Source organism: Pteropus vampyrus, unplaced genomic scaffold (genome assembly GCF_000151845.1).
Source record: "Pteropus vampyrus isolate Shadow unplaced genomic scaffold, Pvam_2.0 Scaffold348, whole genome shotgun sequence".
Classification (NCBI taxonomy): domain Eukaryota; kingdom Metazoa; phylum Chordata; class Mammalia; order Chiroptera; family Pteropodidae; genus Pteropus; species Pteropus vampyrus.
Window position 1 is genome coordinate 2,695,934 of NW_011889129.1, and position 15,542 is coordinate 2,711,475.

At 50.7% G+C, this 15,542-nt stretch overlaps 1 protein-coding gene across 3 annotated transcripts; it reads left to right on the forward strand.

Annotated features, from left to right (window-relative positions):
• Positions 1-540: 540 nt before the first annotated feature.
• Positions 541-14,639, forward strand: PPRC1 (peroxisome proliferator-activated receptor gamma, coactivator-related 1). Of its 3 annotated transcripts, none has more exons than XM_011378900.2 (14): positions 541-756; positions 4,408-4,596; positions 5,157-5,303; positions 5,422-5,523; positions 5,629-8,530; positions 8,829-8,882; positions 9,680-9,737; positions 10,505-10,575; positions 11,548-12,259; positions 13,021-13,155; positions 13,266-13,332; positions 13,446-13,567; positions 13,808-13,959; positions 14,237-14,639. In XM_011378900.2, exons 1-14 carry the CDS (start codon positions 604-606, stop codon positions 14,338-14,340), a joined length of 4,968 nt encoding a protein of 1,655 aa, XP_011377202.1. In that variant the 5' UTR covers positions 541-603; the 3' UTR covers positions 14,341-14,639. The 3 variants fall into 3 exon arrangements, with proteins under 3 accessions (XP_011377202.1, XP_011377203.1, XP_011377204.1); XM_011378901.2 differs by having other exon boundaries at positions 10,508-10,575; XM_011378902.2 differs by having other exon boundaries at positions 5,422-5,514.
• Positions 14,640-15,542: the final 903 nt, after the last annotated feature.

Consider the following 15,542-nt stretch of genomic DNA (forward strand, 5'->3'; position numbering starts at 1 on the left):
TGGGGAGGACAGCAAGGTGATCTACATCACCAGGAAATAATAAATTTGGTATAGACGCCACCCTGGATTCCGAGCTGCCCAGATAGACGCTGAGAATATAGTGTTTTGAGATTAAACTCACAGTAGTGCCGCAGTATGAGATTAGGTGAGGGTTCGAGTCTGGAGTGCCGGTGCCCACTAGGGGGTTCTGTTTAAAAATACAGGCCCACTTGGCTTAGGTGAAAGGAATGTACAGTGCAGTAGGTAATACGTTAAAGACGGCGTTCTGATAGCTGGACAAATTTGGAAAATAAAATATGTCAATGTTAGCTCTCCCCTTATTACTTCTCGCTCTCCAACTGGGTCCCTCCACACAGCAAAAAAATAAGCATCATAGTAAGCCTCTAGCACTGCGCTTAAAGCGACTACCACTCCCAGGTTCTCTCGCGAGGCCAGTGGCCCCTTTCCGGGCGCAAGTGGGTCTCGCCGTACGGCCTTCTGGGATTCGTAGTCTAGCATTGTCTTCTGGGAGTTGTAGTTCCCTTCTTACAATCGGCAGGGCGAGGCAGGCGACTCGGAGGCGGCGCCGGCTATCAGAGCTGCGCTGGATGTTCGGGGGCCAAGATGGCGGCGCGCCGGGGACGTAGAGACCGAGTCGCGCCGCCTCCGAGTGGGGGCCCTGGCCCAGACCCTGGCGGTGGAGTCCGCGGCAGCAGTAGGGGAAGTCGGAGCCAAGTGCCGTATGGGACTGTGGGCACTGTGAGCGGCGGGGAGCAGGTGAGAGACTGGCTGGCGGCCCGCGGCTGCCAGTAAAGCGGCGTGTGCCGGGCGGTGACACGTGGACGCCACAGGAAAGGGAGGAAGCGCTCCGGAGTCGATGCCTGGTGGCTGTGGGATACCAGTTAGGCCGAGTGGACCTGGGCCGTTTGCTGGTGGGACGCGGGGCAGAGGCAGGGTCCCTATGGCCATTACTCCAGAACGCTGGAGGGGCAGAGTCGGGTGTCGGAAACATGGCCCATGATGTCCGGGGGGTGGGGGGTGTCAAGGATTCGGACTTGGGAGTCAAAAGCTAAGACCCCCTCTAAGGATGCCCCGTGGGGATACCCCTACCCCCGCGCCGTAGTGCCTTTTCAGAGCCACATGAGGTGGGGGGAGTGATTTCCCCGGGACAACTTGTCTGCTTCCCCTCCCCCTCTAGGCGGCTCCGGCACCCACGTGGGTTGGTCTCGGGGTTAGGGGGGGCCGCGGGTCCACGTGGGGGCGGGGAGGGGATGTCCACGTGGCTCCCGCCCCAGGCTGTCCGGCATCTCGTATCTGCGCTAGAGCCGCACTGCCGGGAACTGGGTGTGTCTCTGTGGGTCCCGCCATCTCCAGCGAGGCTGGGGGCCTCTGGCTGGGAAGGAAGGTAGGGGCTGCTGGAGTCAACTTTGCACAGAGCCTTGGAGGATTTTTTTTTCCCTCCTGCTTTGGTCCACAGCGCCATTAGACAGCGGATGGTGAAGGACTTTCCAGATGTGCGGGGAGCCTGTTCCCTGCCGATGGCGTAGAGTGATGGTTAGGGTAGAGGGCTGAGATTGAAAGGCCGTGGAATGAGCTTCTGGTGGCTTCTGCCTGACCGGCTTGGGGTGGGTTGTGAGTCACGGGCACTGGCGTTTTGGTTGCCTGCAGTCCTGCCTCATTCTTGATTCGAGGAGAATAGAGAGTGTCAACATGTACATGGGACAAGCTTAAGGAAAGGAAAGGGAAGCCCTTTCTCCTCTCACTTTTGCTCCAGCATTTTTCGAGGAGACAGCTAAGGCCTACTCTTGTGAACTGACATACAAATTGAGGTGGTCTGTGTTTAAGGCTCTCTGGATCTCTGGAATTTTTGCTGGGGATAGGAAAAGTTGGAGGCGATTTGAGAACTATTCAACACTAGTTGAACATTTATTGGATGGGAGAATTCTTTCTGTCAGATTATTTTTTTCTTGGCCTTTAATTCTTAAAAAGTTATCTTTTTACTCCTCAGCAGAGGGCTTCTTAAAAGTTCCCACCCAGCGTGGAGGTGGGCAGGACTTAGTTTGAACTGTTATCTCTCTAAAGCAATTAAGCTGAGTTCTTGAAAGCCTTTTTTTGTTCTTTAGGTGGGAGTTTGTCAGGCCTGCCAGGTAAAGTCAGTTCTGGCAAACCAATCCAGGCCCTTGCCCAGGGGAGAATGGCTTCTGGGGCCCTCACTTGGGAGCCACCCACCCTTTCTTCTCTCATTTTCTCAGAAGTCACATCTAGTGGGACTGGTGCTGCCCACCCTTTGGGGGAGAGGCAGGAAGGATCCATGATCCAGCTATAATCCAAGGTGGGTGGTCATTTGGGGTTGGAAAGGGTCCCATGGAGAAATTGTCCTTTCCCTCTCCCCCACCCTCCCAAGAAAGGTCAGCCAGGCAGCTATTTACTGAGATAATATTATGTTCAGACTCGGGATGCTGCCGTAAACCACACACGGTACCTGTCCTATTCAATCTTAGGTTGTTATTAAGCTAAACATAATAAATAATGAGTGAGACAAAAGGAAAGTGTAACATATTTGGGATTGTATAATCAGCAGTAGTAATCTACTCTACAGGGTTTGGGAAAGGACATTTTAAGATCAGACTTGAAAGCTGTGTGCGTAGGTGGGGGACACTTGCATTAGAGGGAATAATTAGGTGGAAGAGAACATGGCTTATTGGAGAGCAGAGACCTGTATGACTGGTGTGTAGATAGACAGGCAGGGTGGTGAGAGGGGGCACACTAGAGTGGAAGGATCTGGTGAGGAAGACGAGGGCCCTGTAATCAATATTAAGGAGTTGAAATCTAAGGCCAAGAGCAGTAAGATGTCATTGGAGGGATTTAGGAAGGGTCTTGGGAAGTGATCAGATTGTAATTTTAAAAGTTTGTAGCTGATTTTGAATCGTGCAGAGATAAGACTGGATGTGGAAAGCCAATTGGGAGGTTGTTGAAGTTAAGAGATGGTAGTGGCTGGGTCAGTTGTAGCCTGGGCTAGATGATCTTGGTACTCTGAGAGCTGTGCTCTTTGGGGAGTGAGTGATGGGTGAGGTCATGTGAAGATGAGGGTGTCTGACTGGGGCTTCAGTACTTGATGGAAATGATGATGAGTGGTCCGTAGAGCTGGGTATTGTCTTGAGATTCTTGCCCAGCGGCTGGGCTGGGTAGGTGGCAGGGCAAGTTGAGCCTCCTTGCTCACCCGGGAGTGTTTGCTGAGCCAGGTGCTATTCAGCTGCTGGTTATAATTACAGGATTGTGAAGGCCTGGAAGGAATTAGTGCTTAAATTTTGCCACCTTTCACTTCATCTCTGGGCCTGGCCTCCTTAAGTGTCCCTATCTAGCCTTTCCTCTCCCTGGGTATCAGAACTCCTTAACTTGGTTAGGAAAGTAGGTGTGGAGGTGTAGTTACACCTGTTGCTTTTTTTTTTTTTCCCTCTCTTGGAAGAGGTACAGAGTTTCCTTTTGCTGCAGAAGGGGCGGGGGGACTGGCTTGTCAGTGTTGGTTCCTACTCTCTGGCTTTTGTATCATCTGTTTCCTATAGTGGAGATACTTGTGGCCCTGGCCTCTGGCCTTGCCAGTCCCATTCCAGCCACTTCTGGCCCTGCCCACACCCACATGCTTGACAGGCCTGGACGGGTGGCTCCCTGCCTAACAAGGCTGAAGACTTTTCTAGTTCTCAGGGAAGTGATGGGGTGGGGCTTTTCCATCTACAGAGTCAAGCTTTCTCATCTTTTGCTCTCACCTGGTAGGGATAGGGAAGAGACTTTTTTCTCTTGAGACTACCATTGAGAGGTTGAGTGGCATATTGTAGGGCCTTCAGAATAAAAGCATGAAGTAGGTGTGAACAACTGTGTCATGGATAACCAGGAACTATATGCACAGTTTAAACCCTTCTAAGAGCCCAGAAGAATATAAGCTAATAGAATATGAAGGGTTATTTGCCCCAAAGGAACTTGGAATCTAGTTTTAGTAATGATGTAAGTAATGTCATGGTGTGGGGTAGGGTAAGATGTGATTGACAGAAAAATGAGTGGTATAGCACATGTGAGAATTCTGCCTTCACACTGCCAGCAAACGACTCTTCTGAACAACCTTGATTTTTTTGATGTTTTTACTCAGTTTAATAATCTCTTATGACTCCAATTGTTTCTGCATGGAGTCAAAACTTTTTTTGCCCAGAAGGTCCTTGAACACTGCCATTCTTGCTGGGGCTTTGGCTCATGGGTTGTACTTTTCTCTGCCCAGCAGGTCCAGAGGTTTGGCTGTGGTGGATATTCTGCTAAGTCTGGGGCCATTAATGGAGGGCTAGACACCTGGTTTACAGAGCATATCAATCAGCTGTCCCAGAGGGCCCATGTCCTGTAGCCTTCACTATGCCTTTTTGACTTTCTCCCTTTCTACCCCAGGTGCTTCTGCATGAAGAGGTAGATGATTCTGGCTTTGTCAGTCTGTCTCGGCTGGGTCCCTGTCTGAAGGACAAGGACCTGGAGATGGAGGCACTGATGCTGCAAGATGAGACACTGCTGGGGACCATGCAGAGCTACATGGATGCCTCCCTCATTTCCCTCATCGAGGATTTTGGGAGCCTTGGAGAGGTGAGCTGGAGCCGGGCTTGGGGGTCTTTAGGCAGGAGCTTTGCATGGGAGGCTATGGTTCAGCAGCTCTGTTCTCCCAGAACCATGGCTCCTGGATACCTAACCTGAGTCCTCGAAGTGTGTTTTTTGTCTCTAGGTGAGAGTTGGGCTGCAGGCTGCCAGATTACGTCCCATGTAAGGATGACTCGGCAGGCTTGGACTATCATCCAAGGACTTTACCGCCCTGGGCCTCGGACTTACATGTCCACAGGATTCTTATCCCTGTTTGGAGTCCAGTTCCAGCCTAGCCAAGGGTTGTCTACTGAGCATCTTACTTGAGGGTAGAGGGAGCATGTGAAACATGTTTAAGACTTAATTCTGACAGGTCTCTGTTGACACTAGAGAGGTGGTGGGTTGTGGTAAATTAGATTGGAACCCATGCCTCCTGGTACTCAAATGTCTCCCTTGCAAATTGAGCTGAACTGAGCCTGGGAGACTGATTCTCTTGACATTCATTTCTTTTCAGTGGCTCAGTAGGTCATTAGGGATATTGGTGGGATATTCTTGTTTTCCTGGAGCAGAGCAGGTTATCTCTGGAGGACCAGAATGAAGTGTCACTGCTCACAGCTCTGACAGAGATCTTGGACAATGCAGATTCTGAGAACCTGTCTCCGTTTGACAGCATTCCTGACTCGGAGCTGCTTGTATCACCTCGGGAGAGCTCTTCTGTGAGTGTGGGACCAGGGGAAGGGCATGTATGGTTGGTGCAAAGTAGGCCCATGTCTATGGGCCTACTCACAAAGTTCTGAAACACAAACTCATCTCAGGTCCTTTTCTCCCTCTTAGCTGCACAAGCTGCTCACCCTCTCTCGGACACCCTCAGAACGTGACCTCATCACCCCAGTTGACCCACTGGGGCCCACCACAGGCAGTAGTAGAGTGAGTGGGGTAAGCCTGATCTAGGTAGTCTCAGGAGGGAGGAGTATGTGGGGACAGGTCTGGAAAAAATATATTCTTGAAGAAAACGTCGGTGGCTTCTTTTCTTTCCTGCAGGTTGAGATGTCTCTTGCAGATCCACCTTGGGACTTCTCCCCACCCTCCTTCTTGGAGACCTCCTCCCCTAAACTTCCTAGCTGGAGACCCACAAGATCAAGGCCCCGTAGGAGCCAATCCCCTTCTCCCCAGCAACGTAGTGATGGGGAAGAAGAAGAAGAGGTGGCCAGCTTCAGCAGCCACATACTTGCTGGGGAGCGTAACAACTCCATGAGCAGCATCCCAGACTTTCCCATGCATCTGGCCTGTCCTGAGGAGGAAGATAAAACAGCAGCAACAGCAGCAGCAGAGATGGCGGTGCAGGCAGCTGGTGACGAGAGCATCTCTTCCCTGAGTGAGCTGGTGCGGGCCATGCACCCATATTGCCTGCCCAACCTGACCCATCTGACATCACTTGAGAACGAGCTTCAGGAGCAGCCAGATGATTTGACACTGCCTGATGATTGTGTGGTGCTGGAGATTGTGGGCCAGGCAGCCACAGCTGGCAATGACCTGGAGATCCCAGTTGTAGTACGGCAGATTCCTCCTGGACCTCAGCCTGTGCTCCTGGATGACTCACTAGAGGCCAATCCGGCCTTGCAGCTGCTTTTGCCTACACTAGAGCCAGAGCCCAAGGAAGCCCTCTGCCTTGAGAAAGAGGAGTTGTCACTGGACCCAGAAGAAAAGCTGGAGTCAGCCTGCTTTTTGGAGCCCACGGAGGTCATGGAGCCAACAGTGCCCAAGGGGCCTCAGAACCTACCGGCCAGTGCAGCGCTGAGTTCCCAGAGAGCTCTAAAGGGCAGAAGGAAGAAAAGCAAGGAACAGCCAGTAGCCTGTACAGAAGGCTATGCCAGGAGGCTGAGGTCATCCTCTCGTGAGCAACCTGCTGTGGCTACAGAGGTAACTTCTCAGGCAAGCTTCTTGCCTCAGGAGGAACTTCAAAGAAAGGTTGGGCCTCCCCGTGGTAGAGGGAAGCCCCGGGCTTGGGCTCGGGCCTGGACAGTTGCCGTGGAAAAGCCTAGCTCTGGGAACGTGGAGAGTAGTGCCGGACAAGCTAGTCCTACTAAAGAGGGTCCTCTAGACCTCTACCCCAACCTGGGTGAAACCATGAAAACCAACCTAGTTCCAGCCCATCTCTCATTGGTCGACTCTGCTCGAGCCGACCCCATGCTACTTAACTCTGCTGAAGCTGATCCTACTGCAGTTGACCCTGTTGTAGCTGAGCATGTACCTGTCGACCCTGCATTGGTTGACCTTTCTTCAGCCAACTCAGAGCTGGTCGACCCTCTCTCAGCTGACCCAGTGCTGATTGAACCAGTCCTGGCTGACTCAGCAACAATTGACCGTACAGTGGTTGTTCCTATCTCAGGTGACTTGTCACCAGTTGATCCTGCCTTGGCCAACCCAGCACCAGTTGCCCCTGTTCCTGATGACCTGGCTCCAGTTAACCCCGTGCTGGTTAAGTCTAGACCAACTGATCCCAGACGTGGTGCAATGTCATCAGCCCAGGGGAGTCCAGCCCCCCAGCTCCTTCTGAAGTCAGAATCCTTGGATTCTCCAAAGGCCATCATCCCTAAAGTTAGAGAGGTCATGGGTCCTCTGAAGGTGGAAAGTGGTACCAGTGCCACAACCCAGGAAGCCAGACCTCGGCCTCTTAGCTTGTCGGAGTACTGGCGACGAAGGCAGCAGCGCCAAGGGGAGGCAGAAGAAAGGAGTTCCCAGCCTCCAGCCGGGAAGTGGCCCAGCCTCCCAGAGACTCCCACAGGGCTGGCAGATATCCCTTGTCTTGTAATCCCACCAGCCCCAGTTAAGAAGACAACTCTGCAGAGAAGCCCTGAGGCTCCTGAGGCTTGCTTTGTGCCTGTGGGTCCCAGCCCTGCTTCTCCTAGTTCTGATCCACCTGCAAGCAAACCTATCACCTCAACTCCCACTGAGCAGGTGCCATCCCAAGAGATGCCATTGCCGGCAAGACCTCCAGCTCCTACTGTGCAGTCTGTGCCCCCCATAATACCCACTGCTCTGCCTTTTCCACCAAGTGGGCTGGGCATGACTCCTATGCTGCCCCTTCCTGCAACTGGGCAAGGGGTTCCTAGTCTGCCCCCACCACCCTTACAGCCTCCTAGTCTTTCTATGTCTGTGGGGCCAGTACCACCTGATCCTTATACTCATTATGCCCCCATGCCACCCTGGCCTTGTTATCCCCCTGTGTCCCCTTCTGGCTATCCTTGCCCACCTCCACCACCAACAGTGCCCCTAGTGTCTGCTACTGCTGGCGCCTATGCTGTTCCCCCCACTTGTAATGTGCCTTGGGTACCCTCTCCCACCCCAGTCCCACCATACAGCTCTAATTGTACTTATGGGCCCCTAGGATGGGGCCCAGGGCTGCAACACCCTCCATTCTGGCCTGCTGTGCCCCCACCTCCTTTGCCTCCAGCCTCTGTTGGGAGAGCTGTTCCCCCACCCAAGGTGGAGCCCAGTGGCATTCCAGCTGGCCCTCCTGAAAGTGTACTTCCTGTGCCAATGGCTCCTCCCCTCAGTCTTGGGTCAGCTGGTGAGAGAGCTTCACAGATAGAGCCCACCAAGATAGAGATTAAGCCAGTGCCTGCATCTCCCCATTTGAAGCACAAGGTGTCCTCCCCAGTACAAAGCCCCCAGAATAAGTCTTCACCATGTCTGTATGCTGAGAGTGTGGCTCTTGAGGAGCCTGCATCAGAGAGGCTAAACCTTGAGACCCAGGAGTCCAGGTCCAAGGAGAAGCCCTCCTCTCTTGTTGCCAAGGCTGTTCCTACACCCATACCGAGGCAGAGCACTGTCACCAAGTTGCCTGCTGTCCACCCAGCCCGTCTAAGGAAACTGTCCTTCCTGCCTACCCCACCTACCCAGGGTCCTGAGGATGTGGTACAGGCTTTCATCAGTGAGATTGGTGAGTGCCACACAGTTCAGTTGGTGTGAAGAAGGGTATGGGAGTTGAGTGGGGAATGCCCTCCTCAGAACAGGATAAAGCACCTTGATAGGGCTGGCCTTTGTTGGATTTCTTTGGAGAGTTCTTGAGGTGGAGCTCAGGGTTTGTTTAATTTCTTCCTGCTTTGTGGTGTTGTCTTGGTTTACTTAACATAGTGGGCAGGGGGAGCATAAAGAGGAGTGAGGTGATTTGGGACTTGGGACCTGTGTACTGAGTTGATAGGGCCTGGTTTCCAGTCCTGTGTTTTGTGCTTCCACAGGAATCGAGGCATCGGATCTGTCCAGTCTGCTGGAGCAGTTTGAGAAATCAGAAGGTGAGGGAACGTGGGTAGCTTTGCTCCAGCCCCTTTTTGGGCCCAGCCTATAGTCACTTAAACTGGGGCAGGGGAGAAGAAGTCTAAGGCACTGGAACAGCCCTGTAATTGGAATGGAGAGACAAGATTCACCTGTATTGCCGTCTAAGCCAGGGAGAGGGTAGTGGTACAGCATATCAAGAACTATAAAGACCGATGAAGAAATCCAAATAGGTTGGTTGGTTGGGGTCATTTTTCTAGAGGGAAGTAGTTCTCAAACTAGTCCTTGAAAGACAGGATTTCCTAGAGTGTTTAGTGAATAAAGGCAGAAGTATAGGAATGATTGAGTATGGTGTATTTGGAAGGTGATGGATAGCTCAGCTTTTTCAGTGCAACGCATGGATGGTGCTGTGGAGGATACTATGTCCTGTCCTAAAGGAGCTTATGGTCTAACTGGGGAGAAAAATCTGCAGAAATAAATTGGTAATGGGTATTCATAGTTCAAGGTAAAATATAAAACATGATTAGTGTATAACGAGTAGGCTACAAGACTGGGAAGTTAGGTAGGTCACGTAGAACCTCGAATGTTAGGCTTAGAAGATTCAGTGAGAAGTGTGGACATTTCTGAGCAGAGAAGAGACGTGATTAAAAATAGTATCTGGGTACCTACCAGAAGAGAATGGACCTCTCTGGGGAGCGACTAGTGAAACACGTAGGCAAAGTAGATTTTCCTCCTTTGGGTCTCAAAGTCAGCCCTTTTATGGCTCTTCAATCTGGAACATCCGGTTGGGCTTTTAACTGGTATGGTTTCTTTGCAGCCAAAAAGGAGTGCCCTCCCCTGGCTCCTGCTGACAACTTGGCTGTAGGAAACTCAGGGTAAGTATGGAGACATGTGAAGCGAGTTACCCTACAGCTGTTGGTCAGCAGCCAGCCGGCACTCTAGGACCATCCACTAGATGCTGCTGTTGCAGGGCAGGGATGTTTAGTCAGCTGTAGAGTTTTTCCGTTTCCTCATCCCACAGCCCATCACTACTGGGCATTGTCTTGGTTGGCGAGATAGGAGATGCGTATCTGCCTCTAGCCGATTCTAGTTTGGGGTTCCAAATGTCCTGGAGGTGCCTTTTATCTTCTGGCAAGTCGTGCCTTTGGGGATTTCTTTTTCATTTGACAGACTTTAAACTTGTTCAACATTGGTGATTGTATAAGATAAGTTGGGGAAGTTGTTTATTGCTAGGGCTTCCCTGACTTTATTTAGAGAACACAGGCACCCACTCTTCCAGCACTAAGAGGCTATTTTATTTTTCTGGTTCATGTTACCCCATCCTATTCTGCCAAGCATTCCTCTCCACATTGATTTTGGGTTGGTTTGAGCCGGGTAGGTGAGGCTCCTGGCTTAAAAGAGGTGGGGGGTGGTATTCAATGTCATAGTCGGCCTGCCTCCTGGCATTGGGCAGAGATGAGCTGAGACCCAGTCTACAATTCAGTCACTAAGGTGCCTTTTGTGCTGGAAGAGAATGATAGCGACAGTTTGTGCATCCTATTCCTCTCTGCACGCACCCCTTCTCCATTGCTTTGTGAGGAAAGCAGATGTACAGGATGTTGAGGAAGCAATGAACCAGGCTTTCCCTTTTCCCCCCTGCCAGCAGCGTTGACCCTCCCCAGGAGAAGAGGCCCCTAGACCGGTTACAAGCCCCAGAACTGGCCAACGTGGCAGGTGGGTTCAGGGTGGGGAACTCTGCCTTTGATTAGTTTATGAAGCAAATGTTTGTAGAGCCCATTCTGTACTAAGTATGTGTAGGTGTTGGGGAGACAGATCTGATCCTTGTTCTTGAGGTGCTCGCGGTCCAGGGGGTAAGTGTGTAAAATGAGTTGTTGAGTACCTGAGGCTGTATGTTAAAGAAACCTTATGGTTTATAGTGGGGTCTGATGAGGGTCAGGGAAGGGTTATATGGAAGGTAATTCCTAAAGCAGAGGCTTGAGAAAATCACTGATACCAATTAGGTTTAGAGGATGGAGCATTTTAGGTTGATGGAGCAGCTTGAGTGAACTGAAAGAAAACCAGCCTGGTATATTTTGAGGAAATATGAATGGTTCAGTTTGGCTGGAGTGTAGTAGCTGATCAGGGTGGTGGGTAGAGAGCTAAAGCAAGAAATAAAGCTAGAGGGGTAAGTAGGAGGTCAGGTTTTGAGAACTTTGGATGCATTGGTAAGCTATTTAGACTTTATCCTGTGCATTGAAAAAGCTTTACTACATTGGTTTTTGGGTCCTTCCTCCAGCAGAAATGTAGAAGACAGGTGGACGGGTGTGAATCTCAAGGTAGGGGATCATGGGAAGATGATTACATGAGTCCAGGCAAGATGCAGCCAGAAGTCAGGTAGTGCTAGGGGGAGAGAGCGGGTCAAGGAATGGAGAGGTAGACCAGACAGGACCTGGTTACTAGCTAGATTTTGGCAGTGAATAGTTGAGGGGTTCAGGAATACCCTTGCTGCCTGGGTTTCCATTGCTGGTCCCCAAGATGGAGATCTTGGGGGAAGGAGTACTTGCAACAGTGGGAGAAATTGGGCTATTGACCATTGTTGGTGTACTTCGTGAGATGAGGTGGGGGTCTCTGGAGCCTGTATATGCAGTGTTTGGAAGTGTAGAATCGGATCTCATCTTGCTATCTCCATCCTCCCTCCCCTCACAGGGCTCACCCCTCCAGCAACCCCTCCCCACCAGTTATGGAAGCCCTTGGCTGCTGTTTCACTGCTGGCCAAAGCCAAATCTCCTAAGTCCATCGCCCAGGAGGGATCCCTGAAGCCTGAAGGAGTTACAGAGGCCAAACATCCAGCTGCAGCCCACCTCCAAGAAGGGGTCCATGGCCCTAGTCCAGTCCATGTGGGCTCTGGGGACCATGACTATTGTGTCCGGAGCAGGACTCCCCCCAAAAAGACGCCTGTCCTAGTTTTCCCAGAGGCGGGCTCGCGATGGAATGTCAAACGCCATCAAGATATCACAATCAAACCGGTCTTGTCCCTGGGCCCAGCTGACCCACTGCCTCCACGCATAGCTGCCTCTCAGGAGCCACTTGATCACAGGACTAGCAATGAGCAGGCAGATCCCCCAGCCCCTTGCCTTGCCCCATCTGCCTTGCTGTCCCCTGAGGCCTCACCCTGCCGGAATGACATGAACACTAGGACTCCCCCTGAGCCCTCAGCCAAGCAGCGGTCAATGCGCTGTTATCGAAAAGCCTGCAGGTCAGCCAGCCCCCAAAGCCGGGGCTGGCAGGGCCGCCGTGGCCGCAGCAGTTCTGTCAGTTCTGGGTCCAACCGGACCAGTGAAGCATCTTCCTCATCATCGTCGTCTTCATCCCGATCCCGGTCCAGGTCCCTCTCCCCGCCACACAAGAGGTGGCGAAGGTGAGCTCTGATGGCCTGTTAGGTCTTCTCCATTTAGGAAGTTCATGTTCTCTTCTCTGGTTTACTTTGAAAGCTTTTGCACACTGAGTTTGATACTTTAAGGCACTATGGCTTCTATTTCAGTCTTTGGCTTTTGTCTTCCTTTCCTGGATTGTCGAAGGTGGTAAGCTGTGAGAAGATAGCTTCTGTTTCCTGTTGGAGTTTGGGGTATCCCTGAGGTCTCCTACTTCAGTGAGGCCTGCCTTGGGGAGACCTTTCGGGTTTGATCTTGACCATGTTGATTGTTTTACATACTATATCAGTCCTTGTTTCTGGTATTTTCCTGTTGGTTTGTGGGAAGGTCGGATCATGGGTTGTTAATGGCAGACAGTCCTTCCTTTAATGTTCTGTTAGGAAAGAGTGGGCCGATCCTTTGAGTGTTACTGTGGCCTCATCTATTTCCTGGCAGTACTTTTTTCTTAGTAACAGACCCAAATTTTCCCACTTAGATAAAGAGGCCTTTATCTCTTTGAGTCTCTTTTTCTTCTTTCTGATTTGTTAAATATTTTCCAAGTTTTAATTGTATAACTGAAAAGAAATCTATGCCAAAAGTTCATGAGGGCTTCAGTTTGGTCATCTGTGAAGAGTTTTTCTAGATCTCTTCTGCTTTCTTTTGCCTTTGTTCTGGAGCTTCCTTACATGGAGGCAGGGCTGGGGCCAAGGTGAGGTAAGTGGAATATATCTTCATTCCCAGCATTCCTTTGTGCCCTTTTATTCACCAGGTCCAGTTGCAGTTCCTCTGGACATTCCCGAAGATGCTCTTCCTCTTCATCTTCCTCCTCATCCTCCTCTTCATCTTGTTCCCGAAGCCGGTCCCGCTCCCCATCCCCCCGCCGGAGAAGTGACAGGAGGCGGCGGTGAGCATATGTTCAGGGAGTCAGTATATCTGAAATGCAAGTTCCTGAGAGTTCTGAGACTTGAGTTGTCTAATGTCTGGGGGACTGATAGCACCTTCTTCTCTTGTCAGGTACAGCTCTTATCGTTCGCACGACCATTACCAAAGGCAAAGAGTGCTGCAGAAGGAGCGTGCAATAGTGAGTAGAGGAACAGGTCATGGGAGGAGGGGGCTTGCCCCTGAGCCATGAGCTTAGAGAGCCATGTGCAGCTCTGGCCCTGGCTCATGGTGTGTTAATTTTCTCCAATATAGGAAGAGAGAAGAGTAGTCTTCATTGGGAAGATACCTGGCCGCATGACTCGGTCAGAACTGAAGCAGAGGTTCTCTGTTTTTGGAGAGATTGAGGAGTGTACCATCCATTTCCGTGTCCAAGGGTAAGCTTGAACTCTAAGGTCAGGATGTCCTTTCTGTCTCATTCATGATGCTTCTTTCTTTCCCCCTTGCTCTGGTGTGCTGGTCTATGTAGGACAGCTTCATTTCTGCATTCTGGGTTGGCCATTTGGGGAATGAGAATAACCACTCTAGTCCCTCTCTGTACCCTGGGGTGCTGTTTCTTCTTCATGGCATGTGCCCAAATAGCCAGCCTCAGCCTCGTGCCTTGCCCTACCCACCAGTGATAACTACGGCTTCGTCACTTACCGTTATGCTGAGGAGGCATTTGCAGCCATCGAGAGTGGCCACAAGCTGAGGCAGGCAGATGAGCAGCCTTTTGATCTCTGCTTTGGTGGTCGCAGGCAGTTCTGCAAGAGAAGCTATTCTGATCTTGGTGAGTGGAAGGAGGCCCCCTGAGGCTTTGGTGTACTTATTTTCACCAGGAGGGTTCTCAATCTTTTGAGTGGGTTAGGCTGACTTGTTTTCATCTGATACACAAATAACCTAAGGGATGAAATGAGAAGAGAAACAGGGGCACTCATCTTTTTGACTTACAATCAGGGTTTTAGCTCTATCCATTATTGGGATGGGAGGTGGCTGGCCAGCCGAGGACCCTGTGGTTGGGAAGTGTGGTCAGAGACCTTGATGTTTGTCTCTCTCTACCTTTATAGACTCCAACCGGGAAGACTTTGACCCTGCTCCTGTAAAGAGCAAATTTGATTCTCTTGACTTTGACACATTGTTGAAACAGGCCCAGAAGAACCTCAGGAGGTAACCCTGGGCCCTTTTCCCCTCCCCCTTTTCTTTGGAGGTGTCCAAACATCTCCATCCCCCTCCCCAACTCTAGGGGAGAGAGCTGCTAGTGAGGAGATGACTTTTATAAAGAAATGGAAAAAAGTGAAATAAAAAATTGTGTTAAATCAGATTTTTTAAAGGGTATTTGTTTTTTATAACAGGCATCGAAACAAGTTAACTTGCATTCTATGTAAGGTGGATGAGGTTGAGGGGTTCCCCAGTGTTTGGAAGATATAAGTCACTATGCAGACTAATAAACATGAACTAGAGAACTCCCAAGTGCTGTTGTGCTTCTTTCATTCTATGGTGTTGGTGTCAGACATACTCACTTCTGCTCTTTGAACACAATCAGCATCATGTTTACCTCCATTGAGTTCCTAGGACCCCTCTTTGGTTAGGTGCAAAATCCTGTTGGACTTGAAACTTGGCTCCTCAAAGTGTTTTTTCAGTGAAATCAGTCATCTAAGGCAGTGCTTCTCAAACTTCAAAAGGGCATTTGAATCATCTCAGGATCTTTTTAGAATAGATGAGATCCTGCATTTCAAACAAGGGGATGCTGATGCTACACTGTTCTAGGAAGGGGTTTTAATACCAAGGACCTAGACGAAGCTCAACACTTGTTCCAAACAAAGGTTTTCTAAACTGAAACGTGTGCACACATGTACCATTTTAGCTTGAGTACAGTGCTTGGCATACAGCAGGTACTCAGATGTTTAAAGAATGCATGCATGTAGATCTCTGGAGAAGAGGGAGATGTAAGAGTTATATCTAGGCTAGGGGGAATATCTATTTTGAGAAAGGCAAAAGAGAGGTACCCACTGTGCATCCCAACCCTTCCTGAGGGGCATTAATGGGAAGTAGTCAAGGGATAGTGGGTAGGATTGCTGTTTGCCAGGGGTTCTCTCATGTGTAAGACATGACTGAGGAAAGGGCAGTTTGGGTGATCAACATCCCACCTCTACCACGGGTAATCTGAAGGATCCTCTGCAGTGGAGGTTGGAGTCCGAAGGCTGAGAAGGGGTTTCCCTGGGTATTGGAGGCAGTGAAGATGAATGGTGGGAATACACTGGCGGCGTGGAATGGGGACGGTTGGGAGATCTTGTGACCAACTCGAGAGGCCAAGGACAGCTCGAGCCCGTCAGTCCACCCATTACTCTGGAACATGAATCCCAGTTAGGGCGC

What these genes read in the sequence shown, in the direction of transcription:
- PPRC1 (XM_011378900.2), top strand. Translation starts at nt 604, where the DNA reads ATGGCGGCGCGCCGGGGACGTAGAGACCGAGTCGCGCCGCCTCCGAGT. An exon ending in CCACACAAGAGGTGGCGAAG is followed by an intron (nt 12,260 to 13,020) that starts GTGAGCTCTGAT and finishes TTTATTCACCAG; the next exon opens with GTCCAGTTGCAGTTCCTCTG. An exon ending in TGCAGAAGGAGCGTGCAATA is followed by an intron (nt 13,333 to 13,445) that starts GTGAGTAGAGGA and finishes TCTCCAATATAG; the next exon opens with GAAGAGAGAAGAGTAGTCTT.